Genomic DNA, 14,729 nt, shown 5'->3' with positions numbered 1-14,729 from the left:
TATAGCTTTGCTGTAGTGTGTGTGTGTGTATATTATATATGAGACCACCTCACACTGCTTCCTATATCGCCCATGGCAATCAGTGTAGTATTGGAAGCCTGATATTTGATTACCGTTATTGGAACCTGCAGAATTCAATTTCTCTTTGTGTGGAGAGCAACACAAAGGTACATTAGCTGCTCCCAGGAAAAGAGAGAAGGTAGCACCTGCAAGTGAACCAGAAATTTCTTGATCTGCAGTCAAATGCTCTACCACTGAGTTCCACATCTCCCCCGCTGCTGTACCACTTACATTACCTGTTCATAAGGCCAGCTGGCAATAAGTTCTATCTCCTTGTTGCCTAGTGACTGTCTGGCGCAGTGTGAGCAGAGGAGATGCAGCGTGTTACAGGGCTCCGAACAAATAAGTTAGGCCTAGTAGTTCTGTTAATCAGGGAAGGCGTAGCCGAAAAGCGGCTCAATGTTACGAAGATCCAGTAGCCCCATGGCTAACACAGCTGTCCCCCTCGGCACGTGCAGGTAAATGCAGCTCAGAGCAATCCGCAGGCAGGGTTTGATTCCTAGAGAGCCTGCATTGAGAGGGGGCGCGGTTTGGAGCACGCCACCGCGTGGGTTTCGATGCCCTAGAGTGAAACCAGGGAATTTTGGTCTTGAGCACTTCGTCACAGTTCCACTGGATACGCAATTCTGTAATTAAAACACAAGGGCCCAGAACGTCAAAGGTATTTTGGTGAGGTAGATGCCGAAATACCTTTGAGGATCTGAGCCAAGGTGCCTCTTTCATATCCCAGACTCCTAGAGCTGCAGTGCAAAGGAATCATGCAGGTTTAGCTACCTTTGGCAGGACACCACAGCAGCACCTGCGTACAAAGTGGGGCAAGCTCAGTAGTAGAACAGTTGACTACAGCTCAAGAGGTCCTGGGGTCAAATCCAAGTGCTCCTTGGATGGGACTTTTTACCTCTGGAAATCATGACATTAGTCTAGTGCAGTGGGGTGCGAGGCCCAGCACCCATGATGCTACCAAAATACAAGCAATAAGAAGCCATAGCACATCCCTTGAGGAGCTATTTCAGCAGTTCATCACCTATTGCCTTCACGGGGAGAGATGTGGCCTTCGGTCCCCTTCCAGTCTGATTTTTTCCCCCTAACTTCAGCTCCTAGCCCTCGGATCTTTCTCTTTTTCTCCGCTAGATTAATAACGTTACCAGCCCCAGTGCTCACAATTCTGCAAAAATCAAGAGATTGTATTTAAAAAAGAAAAACCACTCGTGATGGTTAAGTCATTGTGGGTTCTTTGGACTTGCCTTCTGGATTTGCTGGGTCATATGTTCAAGCTTCTCTGAGGAGGTGGGTCAGCAGCAGCAGCACGGGGCTCAGGTATTGTATCTAAAGCTTATTGACTAGAGCAGGTGGGAGCAAACACAGTACACACATGAGAACACTAGAAGGCGCTCAGGCAGAGGAAGGTTCAGTACAGCAATGAAGTTAAAATGGGAACTGTTGCATTTTTGAGAGTTCACATAAAGAAAGAATCTAATACAGCCCTTCTGCCCACTTGCTTATTGCAGGCACAATAGAACATCTTAACTTCCTGCTCTGTGCTGCTGGATGTTTCTGCTAAAACGATGAGCAGTGAAACAGTTAAGTGTTGAGATTTAAATGAATATCAGTAGGTTTCAGAGTTAACACACCATTGCTATTAATGTGAGAGTTCACACCTCTCTAAGCTATTCTCGCAGGCCACGTGCAGACTCAGGAAGAAAATGCCCCAGCAATTAAAATCAGGAAGCTTCTCTTCACAGTCAGGAACATGCTTTTTAAAAAACATTAAAGTTGGGATTCTAGACCACAGATCCGTGGCAAGAGGCAGAGTCCAGGACAAGTTCAGTGGATCTAGCTATACAGAGCCCTGCGTATATGAGACAGCTGCTACCAGCCTCAGACACTGGGCTCTCTACCTCTCCCATGGCACCAGTGCTTGTTTACCTGTCCTCCCCTTATTAGTGGCTGAGTTGTGTTAATTAACTAATTGCTCATGTCAGAGTCATTTCCCCAGCATGTGGAGCACGGCATATTCCATGCCTTGGTGCACGAGACCAGGAGTTGAATTCCAGATCACATAACATCCAGTACTTAAGTGTAGGGTGACTAGAAGTCAGGACGCCTGGGTTCCATTCCTAGGTCTCCCGGTGACTCTGTGCAACCTTGGTAAAGTCACTTAGCCCTGGCCCTATTCTGAGTCCAGCGCTCAGCCCACTAGACAGCAATGCCGACGTTCCCCCCAAAGACAAGAATCCAACAGGGGTGGGGGAAGAGCCAGGCAATATTTTTTTTAAAGGAAGACCTGAAACTGTGTTGGCTCCTTTAGTCCACTCACCTCTGTGCGAGGTGGGAACAATCACCCCTCTCTAGTCCCACGTGGGAGGCTTGACCAGTCAATGTGCAAGTGCTTTGAGATCCGCCAGAGGGAGAGGCGGTGGGTTGCCCGGCTGGAGGCGCTGCATCTGGTGCGGTGCCGGATCAACACCTGATTATGATGAGCTGCCGCTGCACAGAGCCCTGCCCTACAAAGCACCTCCCCGTGCTTCCTGTTTATGTCTCTCTCTGTAATGTCGTTAGGCCCAGCTGCCTCATACATACAGCTGTGAGCTCATGGGGTTTCCATGCGGTCAGAGACACACACGCACAGCTCCTCTCTCACATGGGAGGTAAAATTACCCCACAAGCAGGCTCCGCCCAAAGCCCTGCTGACTCAGCTCAGCTCCTAGGCCAGCAACGATCAGCTCCGTGTCGCCTGCAGCCTTTAACGCGGAGCCTGTGAGCCCAGCCCCTGGGAGAACACCCCCAGGAGCCCGGCTAGAGACCGGTCCTGCTGGCCACCTGACCGGCAATAGTGCAAAGTGCGCAAGAAGCACTCACCCACTCCTGTCACGCAAGGGGCTCCGCATGCCCTGTCCCCCATATCTCCTGGCTCCAGTGGGTACAGAGCGACTGCCCTATGCACCACTCAACTGGCCACAACCAGCACGGGACAGGCTACCATCCCACCGCAAGATACAAATCAGGTGACTGACCTGCGGAATCGCCCGACAGGAAGGGCCACAGGGCGAGTGACGACAAGTTATCCAGCATCCTCGACTTGAACCTCTTCCGATCTAAATAAAACTTTTTAAGGCGTCAGATTCTGCCCCTTCTGCTCGTTAACCCTTTCTGAGCTGGACAGTGGAAGACGATGGGACTGCAAGGAAGGGTGGGCTAGAAATGGCCGACAGAGGCCTGGAATCTTGTCATTGAACTTTGCTGCTACCAACCAGGGTCCGAAAGGGGGCAACGCCCAGCAGGCCACGTGTGCAATGGGATGGGTTTCTGTGGTGCTGATCGAAGGCAATGGGAGAAACGGACAGCTCAGACAAAACCACACTGGTGGAATGTGTCAGCTTTAAGAAATGGCATTCGGGGGGGAGAGGAGGGCGCGCTGTATCTCAGGAACCCCTTGTTCCACTGACCCCAAATTTGGATCACTAATCCTCTCCTGCACCCCCATGAGGCATACCACATTTTACGGCAATCCAAGCCAGCCTGTGGATTTTGGTGCCCTTCAAAGAAGAGTCCATTAAACAACACGGCCTTCGCTACCTTAACTACATCAGAGCTGGCGCTCTGCTAGAATGCAGAATTTGGCATGCAAACGTCAGGGGTTTCCTGCCTTACCAATGAACGCTAGAACTAAACAGGAATATAATCCTCTTGGGCTCATGCTCTGTGCTGGAACCAGGAACAGTGATGTGTGTGTTTCAATGGTGCTTACAGACCCCGGTTGAGATCGGAATGCCCCTGTGCTGAGCGCGGCCCATAAGTATAGTAAGACAGGCTCCCATCCTAGAGAGCTAAATATCAATAAGGCAGGGGCCAGCTTTCCCTAGACTGCAATGAGCTCCCCCGTCAGGAAATTAACTCCCTCACCTTCCACTCGAAGTGCCAGGTGCATTTCTTTGACCTGCCCATCTGCAACATAAAAACAGAGCAACAGGCACAGATCTATTAATAACAATTTTCCAAAATAAAACACTCCACTGCACACACACACTTCTCCCCCCATGGGGAGTGGATGAAAGAACAAAACACGTGACAGACGTTAGTCATGTTGCTTAATGCACTACTGGAAAGGGCTCCGATGTCATTGTGATGAGCACAATATATAAAGAAAACAAATAGACACACAGGGATCAAGTTGGAGGAAGGGTTTTTTATACCCATTTCACAGATGGAGGAACTGAGGTCCAGATCTTCAAAGATATTTAGGCACCTAACTCCAATTGAATCCATGGAAGTTAGGCGCCTAAACTCCTTTTAGGATCTGGGCCTAATTGACTTGCCCAAGATCTCACAGGCGGTCTGCGGCAGAGCTAGGAATTAAACCCAAATCTCCTGGATCGCAGCCCAGCGCCTTATCCACAAGGATGGAAAAGCTAATAAAAGACAAGACCCCGATCATGCAAAAAATTAAATAGCGGAGCCTTTAATCAGGTATAAAATACAAGACACGAGTTTTATAAAAAATACAGAACTGGAGAGTCAAATGGATCATCCCAGAAATGGTAAAAACCCCATCTGAGCCCAAGGCAGGAAGCTGTGATGCGCTGTCCCGCTCCTCTGAGCCTGGCAGGGGGCCTGTGCAAATGCAAATTCATGGGACAAGTTTAATTTGTTAAAAGCACTTAACTGAAGAAGATTCGTTAAGGGGCTGATCCAAAGGCCAATGGATTCAACGGGCACCTTTCCAGTGGGTTTTGGGGTCACACCAGTTTAGAGCATTGCACCGGAGAACAGTGGAACCCCTGATAGTGACCCCCGCCACACGTCCTTTGTGCTTATCCAGCATCCTTCACATCCAGGGATTCCAGGTCACTCTACAAAGGCAGGCACTTGCCAACAGGGTAAACTGAGGTACAGAAGAGCTAAGTCTTTCCCCGCAAGTCTGCAAGAGCAGAACCCAGGCAGGTCTCCCTGACCGTCAGCTCCTGCTGCCTCCGGAGTGAGACTCGATCTTCAGTAGAAATGGGACACGGGCTGGATAGGTCAGACCCAAACATCCCTGAGTCCGGATTCAGAGTTTGGATTTGGTCCTGATGCCAGGTCCCACACGGATTAAGCAGCGTTGGATCTGGCCCTGCTGGGCCTGACCCATTAGCGCCTCCTGGTGGAAGAGGTGGGAATGAACTGTCGTGAAGGGGGAAATTTGCTCCCCGGGGCAGCTCTTCCCACCCATGCGTATTTCCCCACCCTCACTGAATCCCTGCCCTCCAACGGTGCTGGAGGAGGGGCCTGAATCCAGATCTGTGTCCTTGCTCCGGGGCCGTGGCAGAAGAGAGAAATACTCAGGAACAGAGCCATGGAGCCGTCCCTTTCCTGCTTGTGTTAAAACATATAAAATACAAGATGGTCAAGGCCTCGATCAGATGGGCCAAGGGAAAGCACCAATGGTAGGGAACATCCAGTGTGCGCTGGTTGATGCGTCGCTGAGCGACCCAGGGATGATCGCAGAGCAAATCCTGGGAAACGTCAGTGTCCTGAAGGTTTCGGATCCTCACCCCGAACACCACCCGAGTTTGGAGAAGAGAATGGGCAACGCAGAGGGCCACCGGGGTTTAAAGGTTATTACCCCCCTCCCCAGCCCTCTAGCAAAGTTTATCCCCAATCCCCATCTGAAGACTTAAGGCATTTCCGTTAACCGGACTCCGGAGGGTGAGGTTCTTCTTTCATAGCTTATTGGTAAATCTGCTGGAAGCTGCACTGGGCCTGCGTGTGCGTAAAATTCCCATGCTCCAGGCTTCTTTGTTCCAGCTTTTACTTAAGTGCAGGCCTGGAGCAGATGTGATCCAGAAGAGAGATGACCCAGAACCGATTCCCCTCAGAGACACGATCCAGAACGGACCCACCACCCAGCAGATATGATCCAGATTCCTTCCGGACATGCAATCCAGGAGGGACCAGCTCCCACGCTGACCCGGGCTCGGAAACACACTGTCCGTACAAAATCCCAGCTTCAGCTGCTTTAGCAGGAAAGTCCAGGCTGAAACTCACATGTATAAAAAAATAAATAATATGCTGGAGAGCTTTGCACTGTTCCGTCATATGTCTGGCCAGATGTGTCAGTTGGCTGCTACTCGAGACTTCATCCACTCCAAGCCAGCTGGCAGGCTGCACGAATGGGGAGAGAACGCGCATTAATAACCACGCTCTGCACTGATACCACCTGACAGAGGGTTACACAATGGGGAAACTGAGGCAAGGATGGGCTTGGCCTGCGTTGCTCAGCAAGTCAGGGGCAGAGCTGGGAAGAGAAACCCAGGAAACCTGGCTGCCAGCCCCCCTGCTCTAACCACTGGATCCCACTCCTCTCGCAAAGTCAGACGCAGAACCCCACTCCCAGCTCTTACATTGCACTGCCTCCCCCAAAGCTGAAAGCAGAACCCACAGATCCTAACTCAGCCCCCTCTTGCTCTAACCACTAGATTGCGCTGCCTCTGTTTCAATACAATGCAAGTAGCTCCAGTCCCTGGCTCTCCACACAACAGCCCCCTAAGGACTGTCCAGGGTGTCCTTATCATTGGCAAAGCTCTCGGCAAAGCAAACAGCAGCAGCCTGTGCTTAGGAGCAGGCTCCTCTTTGGGGGAGACACCGATTCCCAGAGGCTGAGAAGTCCCTGATTATCGCACAATCACAGCTGAGTCAGCCTCCTGCTATCGAAAGGCCTTGAGGAGAACAGAGAAAGGCAGGGCCCCTTTACAGGCTGGGAGGTGAGACAAGGGGCTAGAGACAAGGTGGATTAAGTTTCATCTGAGCAGTGAGTCATTGGTTAACCCAGCCCCAGCTACTCAGCCTGACGCGACCCAGACAGGCGCACCTGCCCCCAGAGCCTGCGTCCGCAAACTGAGCAAACACCCGTCATGCCTCCTGGCATCTATTCCCAGGCTGCTCACGTGAAGCCAGCGCAGCTGGTGCTGGAAGGATTCTGGCTGCGCGAGTCACGGCACTACCTGAGCGCCCTGGGGCAGAGACGAGGCTTTTGCCTTTTGTTTGAGGTGTTCAGAGAGTTTGGAAAAAATGAAGTGATGAACTCCTAGGAGCGGCTCCCACTTTACTGATGGAGAAACTGAGTCAGAGGTAAAGTGCCTTGCACACAGTTACACTAACTCAGGGACAGAGCTGAGGAAGCACCCAGTATGGAAATGGAACCCAGGAGTCCTGACTCCCCATCCTCTACATTAACCACCAGACCCCACTCCCCTCACAACAGATGATCGCTGGAATCCCAGTTCAGTCCCCTGCTCTAACCACTACACCCAGCGCCTCACAGGTAAAGGGTGCCAGTTGTCTCTGCTTCCACACACCCAACAGACACTTAGAGGTGGCTGGAACATTTAAACGTCAGTCAGGGCTCGGATGTGCATCTGCCCGGGCTGTATGTGTGGGGACCCTGCCTACGTCTGTGCTGCCAGAATCTCCCCTCCAGCACCAGCTGTGCCGGGCCCTGGCAGTTCTAGTCAGTTACAGGAATCACCTGACCTTCTATTGGATTCTTTCCCAGACTCAGTGCTACTGATCCGCGGAGAGGACAGCGCGACCCCCAATAGAGCCAGCGTAGATCATTGCATGAGTATCCACAAGCCAAGCACTTCCCCAGCTAAGGTGCCCCCAAACGCCCGTGCCAAGCAAGGGAAGAAGGGAGCCCACAGGAACTGCCATGCTGTCCGTCTAGCTCAGTCTCCCGTCTCGTAACAGTGGTCAGAACTGGAAGCTACAAGGAACCGCACAGCAAACAATTATGGAAGAAAGTGGCTCATGGCTTGGCACAGCAGGGTTCTAGCCCTTAGATAGTCCTACCCAGCCTAACAAGACAGCAGATGTGCTGATTGTCTGTATGTCTCCACCTAGAGCTGGTTCTGGGGTTTCTCCCCACGGAAAGTACATTTTCAGCAGCAATTCAAATAGCAAAATACTTCGATTTGGAAATGCCGCCCAGGTGCCTCATGGGAGTTGTAGTTCAGAAGCCTCATGCTCTCATTCACTTCTATAGACAAGGTTCCAGCTCAGACTACATCTCCCATGATGCACCACAGACTCCCCTCCTGCATCATAAGATTCCGTGGCCATGGTGCATCATGGAAGATGTAGTCCGCCTGGGAACCTGACCCATAGAGGAGACTGGGGACAGGAAGCAACTGAATGACAGCATTTCCAACCGGGACAGCATTTCCAAGTTCAAGTATTTTGGCTTTCAAGGCATAAAGCAAACACTTTTCACAACAAGTATCCTTTAAGCAAAAATCCAGTTCTCCACCAAAAAACAGTTTAGACAGAAAATTTTCAGCCAGCCGTACCCCTAACCTTTTGCTGAATGCCATTAAGCTCTGCCTCACTTCTGTCTTGTGGGAGAGAGTTCCACAGGACACTTAGGCACCAAAAGGGACCGCTTAGTTTACTCTGTGGTGCACTCACCCCTCTCCCGTGAGGGCGCAGCAGCCCTGGATGTGCCATGGGTGGTCCTTGATGGAGCTGAGGGTTAGGAACTTGGAGATCTCAGAGGTAGTCATGGAGTTCTTTACATCCTGCTTGTTGGCAAATATCAAGACAGCCGCGTTCTGCAGGTCCTGGGGAGAGAGATCCCACCATTAACCTTCTCCCCCCTCCATTCAGCTCCCCCCCATGCGAACATCCCCCAATCCGATGGTGCTGTTCCCGCCTCTGCCACTGAGCTGCTACGTGACACTGTGCGAGTCACTTCCTCGGTTTCCCCTTCCACCTTGCGGCTATTTAGATTGTGACCTCGTCAGCACAGGGGCTGTAAGCGCCTGGCACGATGGGACCCTGATCTCAGCTGGGGCCTCTAGGTGCTACTGTAATAAGCCAGAACACTCCTTAAACCCCATTCTGAATGGGACACCAGTCAGAACTGGACTGAGACTCGACAAACTTGTTTCGCGTGACGCTCAGCAGCTGAAGGAAGGCGAGGAGCTGCTTTATGATCCATCAGCTGTTTCGTGGCGGCAAGCGCTGGGAGCCAGGGGGAAAAAGCGGGCACACGGCGTGCTTGGGGAGGAGGCGGAGTGCTGCTGGTGGGTGTTCCAGCCCCGGAGTACCCACGGAGTCGGCGCCTACGCTACAGATGGCTGGAGCCTTGTGCCTGAAACAGCTGGGTACCTTGCCGCTAATGCATCAGGCCCTCTTCAAGGGGATGGAGCGTCGCAAAGTTCCCAGCAACATCGCTCAGGGATCTGCCCCCAACTCACTAGACTAAAGCGGCTTTACTCTGGACATGAGGCCGTGGCCACGAAGGGCGACCCTGGTGCTAACATACCTCGTGGGCCAGCATCTTGTACAGCTCCTCTTTCGTCACCGTCAGCCGCTCGCGGTCGGTGCTGTCGATCACCAGGATGACAAACTGGGGGGGATGGAAAGAGCAGATGTCGATCAAACACCCCGGTCCTGGGCTAACATCTGAGGCCTGGCTCAAGAGCTGCAGGTGGAGCAGGAGCCAGCTCGGGTGGGCACAGAACATTATTTATCAGGTGTATTACCAGAGCTCTTAGGAGCCCTAGTCATGGATCCAGACCCTGCTGTGCTAGGTGCTGCACAAACACGTTCTCCTGCTGCTATTTGACATCTGAAATTCAGCTTGCGTCTAGCCTGGGAAGCTCTGCGGAGGACTGGAGAACTGGCACAACACCAGCGACCCCAAGGAAGGGAAACAATCATTTGACAGAAAGGGTGGCCTTGGGCTGGGACTCGGGAGACCTGGGGTCAATTCCTGCCTCTGCCACAGATGCCCTGGGTGACCCTGGCCAAGTCGCAGCCATTCTGTGCCTCAGTTTCCCCATCTGTGGAGAATAATTCTTTCTCCCAAGATTGGCCTGTCTGTACATTACAGCTCATTGGGGCAAGGACTGTCCCACTATGTACATGTACAGCACCTAGCACAATGATGCCCCAATCTTAATTGGCCCCTCTAGCCCCTACTGGAATACAAATAATTAAGAGCTCCCCTCGGACTAACTTTCCATGGTAACCAGGAGAGACACTGACTCCCCCCCGGAGCTATTCATTAAAGGCCAAGCCAACGTTTGTTCTGTGGCTGTACAGCGCCTAGCGCATGGGGTCCTAGGTGCTACCCCAGTACAAATAATTAATTGTAATGTCACAGCCAAACTCGACTGGCTCGGGGCTTTGGAGCGGGTGGAAAGTTAACAGCAATCTTGCACTCTTGCTGCTCGGGCAAGACCTGTTCTGAATCGCGAAACAAAATACGGACGGCAGCGGGAGAGAAATTCCAGCTCGAGTTATGTCAGGAATGCTGGCCAGGCAGGAAGGACAAAGGACGTGTTTGAACTCGGATCCCTGCCTCTCTCTGCGCTGCCAAAACAGTTGGGGATCTTTGCCAGGGCGCTCTTCCCTCCGGGACAGTATTTTAATCCCATTCAAAACAAGCTGGGACAAAAGGGGAAAACCCACCCTGTTTAGAGAAGCGGCACCTCCTCTGGATCCTTCCCCCCAAATTCCCACCTGCTTCCTGCCCTGCCCTAGTAAAAATCTGTTCACTCTCCGAAGCCACCCGCTCCATTCTCCTTAAAGGAGCGGCGCGATATTCAACGTCAAGTTACAAAGGAAGGGTCCGACCCTGCCACCTTTACTCCCAAGGAGCCCCATTAACGGCAATGGAAGTGATCGCTCGAGTAAGCATTGCTAAGCAGGATCAGGCGCTCAAGCTGGGGTTGCCAGAGGAGCCGTGGGGAATTAGGAACTCAAACCCAAGGGGATTCGGGCGCCTATGAAAATCCCATCTGACGCTGCTATACCAGTGTAAGAGTCTGAAATAGCAACAGAACCTGATCACATCAGCTTTCCCAGTGGGAATCTAACAGCGCCGGTCTGCGTGAGGCCACCCATCCCTGCTCCAGCAGCTAGCTCCGGGGCACCTCTTGGAGCAGACACAGCTGCTGCCGGGTGCTCACACCCCAAAGCAGGGGAATCCCGGACACTGGGCTGTGACATGGCAGAGAAAGCGAGGGAGGCTGTCAGCTAGCCTCTTGCTCCGAGGGTAGCACATGGAACCGCTTGGTTATGGCAGAGCGACACGGAGCCCAAGGGTTGGAGTAACAGGAGAGGGGGCACTAGTACGCAGGTGCATCAGCAGAATCATGTTTGGATCAAGGACTAGAGTCGCCGGGGGGCTGCCTGTCAGGACCGAGGCGCACTGGCAGGGCTGGGGGGTCCCCAAGAATACAACGGGAAGGGGTGGGGTGGGTCGGGATTGCTCTGCATAGGTTGAGGTGCGGGAGGCTATCCTAACACTGACATAGCAGGGAGCTGTGGGTCAGGATGAAGGGGCATCGGCAGAGCTGCATGCCGGGGTCCCAGCGCTGGAGTAGCAGGGCGGGCTGTGGGTTGGGGCTGAGGAGCATCTGCGCACACAACGGGCAGCCATCGTGGCCAATCAGCTTCTCCCTTCCACTGTAACTACAAGAAAATCCGCCAGCTTCTCCAATCTGCCAAGCAAATCAAGCCCAGGCGAGCATCACAGGGCGAGCGCAGCTAGCCCGGGAGGGGAGCGAGATGGTGCTGCTCCTCCCACACGGCCCCTTACCTCCGTGTTGGAGTAGTAGGTGTTCCACGTGGACCGCAGCGTCTCCTGCCCCCCGATGTCCCACATCAGGAAGTGGGTCTTCCTCAAGATGATCTCCTCCACGTTGCTGCCAATGGTGGGTGACGTGTGCACCACCTCGTTCATGAGGCTGTGGGAGGCACAGGCCAGGCATCAGAGCCATCCCGGCATAACCCAGCACCAGACCCTCCCTTGCCCCCTAGAATGGGACACACCAGGTGCTTACCAAGAAGCAAATGAGCATGGAGCCAGGGTGGCCTTGTGGTTAAGGCACTGGATGAGGATCCTAGAAACCTGGGTTTAATTCCTTGCTCTGACACAGACTCTTGGGCAACTGACTTAGCATCTCTCTGACTCAGTTTCCCACCTGTAATATTCCCCCTCCTCCCACCCTTTGTCTTGTCTACAGTAGAACCTCCGAGGAAGTTCGGAACGCTGAACAGAACGTTCGGTTCTTTCAAAAGTTTACAACTGAACATTGACTGAATACAGCTTTGAAACTTTGCAATGCAGAAGAACAATGCTGCTTTTAGTCACCTTCATTTAAATGAAACAGTTTCCTTACCGCATCAAATCATTTTTTCTTAACTTTCCTTTTCAGGTAGTTTACATTTAACTCAGCACTGTACTGTATTTGGGGTTTTTTTCGTCTCTGCTGCTGCCTGATTGCGCACTTCCGGTTCCAAACGAGGTGTGGGGTTCACCGGTCAGTTCATAACTCTGAGGTTCTACTGTACTTGGATCAATCTCCTACCATGGGTTTGTACAGCGCCCGGCACAATGGGCTCCTGATCTCAGCTGGGGCCTCTAGGCTTAATAGAAACAACTTCAGACTAGGTCTCTGGCCCCCGTGGAACCCTGCCCCCCCTTGCTGATTTCAGTCTAACCCCCGTTGCCTTCTGGAATGTGAAGATAGGATGCAGGCATCTTTGTTTGCTAGGACCACTTGCTGCCTGCTGGGGGAGGCTCTGCAGCAGATACATCATCTCCCCCCTCAGCCATCTGGCTGGCGGTTTGACTCTGAATGGGAGATGAAGGGATGGGAATACTCACAACTGGTAGAGGATGGTGGTCTTCCCTGCATTGTCCAGGCCAACAATGATCACCTTGTGTTCTGCAGAACCAAAGAGGCAGGGTCAGGAGGAAGCTAGCAGAGTCAGGCAGAGGCACCCAGCAAATCCAGTCAACCCAGGGTGTAACCCAGCTTCCTGGCCCCCCCGTCCAACGCTTGGAAAATCAGAGGGCTTTCAATGAGCAGGCTGGTTCTGATCGGGGACAAGCGGAGAGGGGGAGCTAAGCAGCATTTTAAACACGAGGGGCATAAAAATCCATGAGCCGAGTGATGCAAGATTCCAAGGCCCCCCGTCTACGCTGGACTGGGATCACCCCAGGGAGCAGACCTGGAATAGCATTGTGGCTAGAGAGGGATTGACAGTTTCCAAGGATCTAGTAGATAGTGGCAGTGCTGGTTCCCAGTCCAGTGCTCTGATCTGCTGCATAGCCTTGGGCCAGTCATGTCTCAGCTCCGTGCCTCAGTTTCCCTCCCCTGTTGTCTTGTCTGTTTATACCGTAAGCTCTTTGGTGCAAGGGCTCTCCCTTATGCTGTGTCTGCGCAGCACCTAGGACAGTGGGGCATCTAGATGCTATTGCAAGATAAATGTTAACTAGTAATTAGTTTAACCGGGGGGGATGGTGGGTCCCGTGGTTAGAGGCTAGCCTAGGACTTGGAGACCTGGATTCAATTCCCTGCTCTGCCAACACACCCCTCCCCCATGCAAAAAGCCATTTAGCTTCTATGCCCCAGTTCCCTGTAGAATGGGGACCACAGCTCTGCCTTCCCTCCAGGGGAGTTGGGGGATGAAGACATTAATGATTGCTACTGTGGTGATGGGGGCCAGAGAAGGATCATAGACTGCCACATGTGAGACAGACGGACATTTACAAATACACTAGGAATTTTGATCTTAAAAGTAGGCAGAAGAGAAACCCAACCAAGAGGCCCATAAGCCCGGCTCGATGGAAACAGAGGGGACCGTCTGCAACTCAGCGAAGGGAATTCTGCGCTTTGGTGCAAATGGAACATCTCCTCCAAACTCCCTCCATTCCAGAGTTCACTTTACCCATGGACCTTGGTGCTCTCAAGAGTCCACCCCCAGCCAATGCAAACCCCCTTTGAAGCAGAGTTCACCAATAAACTCCAGCGGAGGACCCGGCGAGTGTGTCACCAAGCCTGTGAATTGAGAGTGGCAGTTGTGGAGCTGGCGGTGGAGAGGGGGGAGAGAGAGAAAGGCAGGACACCTCTCCTTGGACCCGAATTGCTCAGTGTGTGAAATGTGAGGGTCACCGTGCAAAGTCTGGGAACAGCTGTGATTTAAGGGGCGCCCATCCCCTGCATGCAAGAGAGGTGAAGGATTTAGAGCAGGGGTTCTCAGCCTTTTTCTTTCCGAGCCCCCCGTCAAAACATGCTAGAAAAACTCCACGGCCCACCTGTGCCACAACTGTTTTTCTGCATATAAAAGTCAGCGTTAGGGGGTAGCAAGCAGCGCAACTGCCTGGGGCCCATGCCACAGCAGCCCATAAAGCTAAGTTGCTCAGGCTTCAGCTTCAGTCCCAGGTGGTGGGACTTTGGCTTTCTGCCCTGGGCAGCCTCCCCCGCAAAACCTGCTCACGGCCCCTCCCGGGGGGGCCCAGGTTGAGAACCACTGATCTAGAGGAGCCACAGCTTCTGCAAAGATCAGTGGCTCTGAACTGAAACTGCTTCAGTCAGGAAAAATCCTGGCAAGCACATCAATGCCAGAGTAAAAATATTTCTGTGGGGGGAGGGCGTGCACGCAGCGCAGGACTCCTGGGGAAGGGAAGGAAACTGACGGAGCAGCCGTCTCCCCCTCTGGGCTCCGCTCACAATCAAAAGAAGCTGTTTTCTCGCCAGACCAGACGCCCACACAATGGGCTGCACGGCTGCATTGTCTGGGAGCCCAGGCCAGAAGTATGGCTGGCCAGAGTTTGGAGCGCTCGGGGAAGGGAGGCTGTTCTCAGTCCCACCCTGGCTGCTGGACGGGGCAGCCCG

General features: G+C 52.8%; 1 protein-coding gene across 1 annotated transcript; it reads right to left on the bottom strand.

Moving 5' to 3' along the window:
* Positions 1 to 4,498: 4,498 nt before the first annotated feature.
* Positions 4,499 to 12,955, bottom strand: ARL5C (ADP ribosylation factor like GTPase 5C). Its single transcript, XM_024210037.3, has 5 exons — positions 12,716 to 12,955; positions 11,645 to 11,792; positions 9,362 to 9,445; positions 8,503 to 8,654; positions 4,499 to 6,201 (listed from the first exon to the last, which is right to left on the bottom strand). Exons 2-5 carry the CDS (start codon positions 11,786 to 11,788, stop codon positions 6,153 to 6,155), a joined length of 429 nt encoding a protein of 142 aa, XP_024065805.1. The 5' UTR covers positions 11,789 to 11,792; positions 12,716 to 12,955; the 3' UTR covers positions 4,499 to 6,152.
* Between the last annotated feature and the right edge of the window lie 1,774 nt (positions 12,956 to 14,729).

The sequence above is a fragment of the Terrapene carolina genome, unplaced genomic scaffold, assembly GCF_002925995.2.
Source record: "Terrapene carolina triunguis isolate 2854851 unplaced genomic scaffold, T_m_triunguis-2.0 Scaffold193, whole genome shotgun sequence".
NCBI lineage: Eukaryota > Metazoa > Chordata > Testudines > Emydidae > Terrapene > Terrapene triunguis.
The sequence above is the reverse complement of the archived record's forward strand: the minus strand, read 5'-3'. Positions and strand labels throughout refer to the sequence as shown.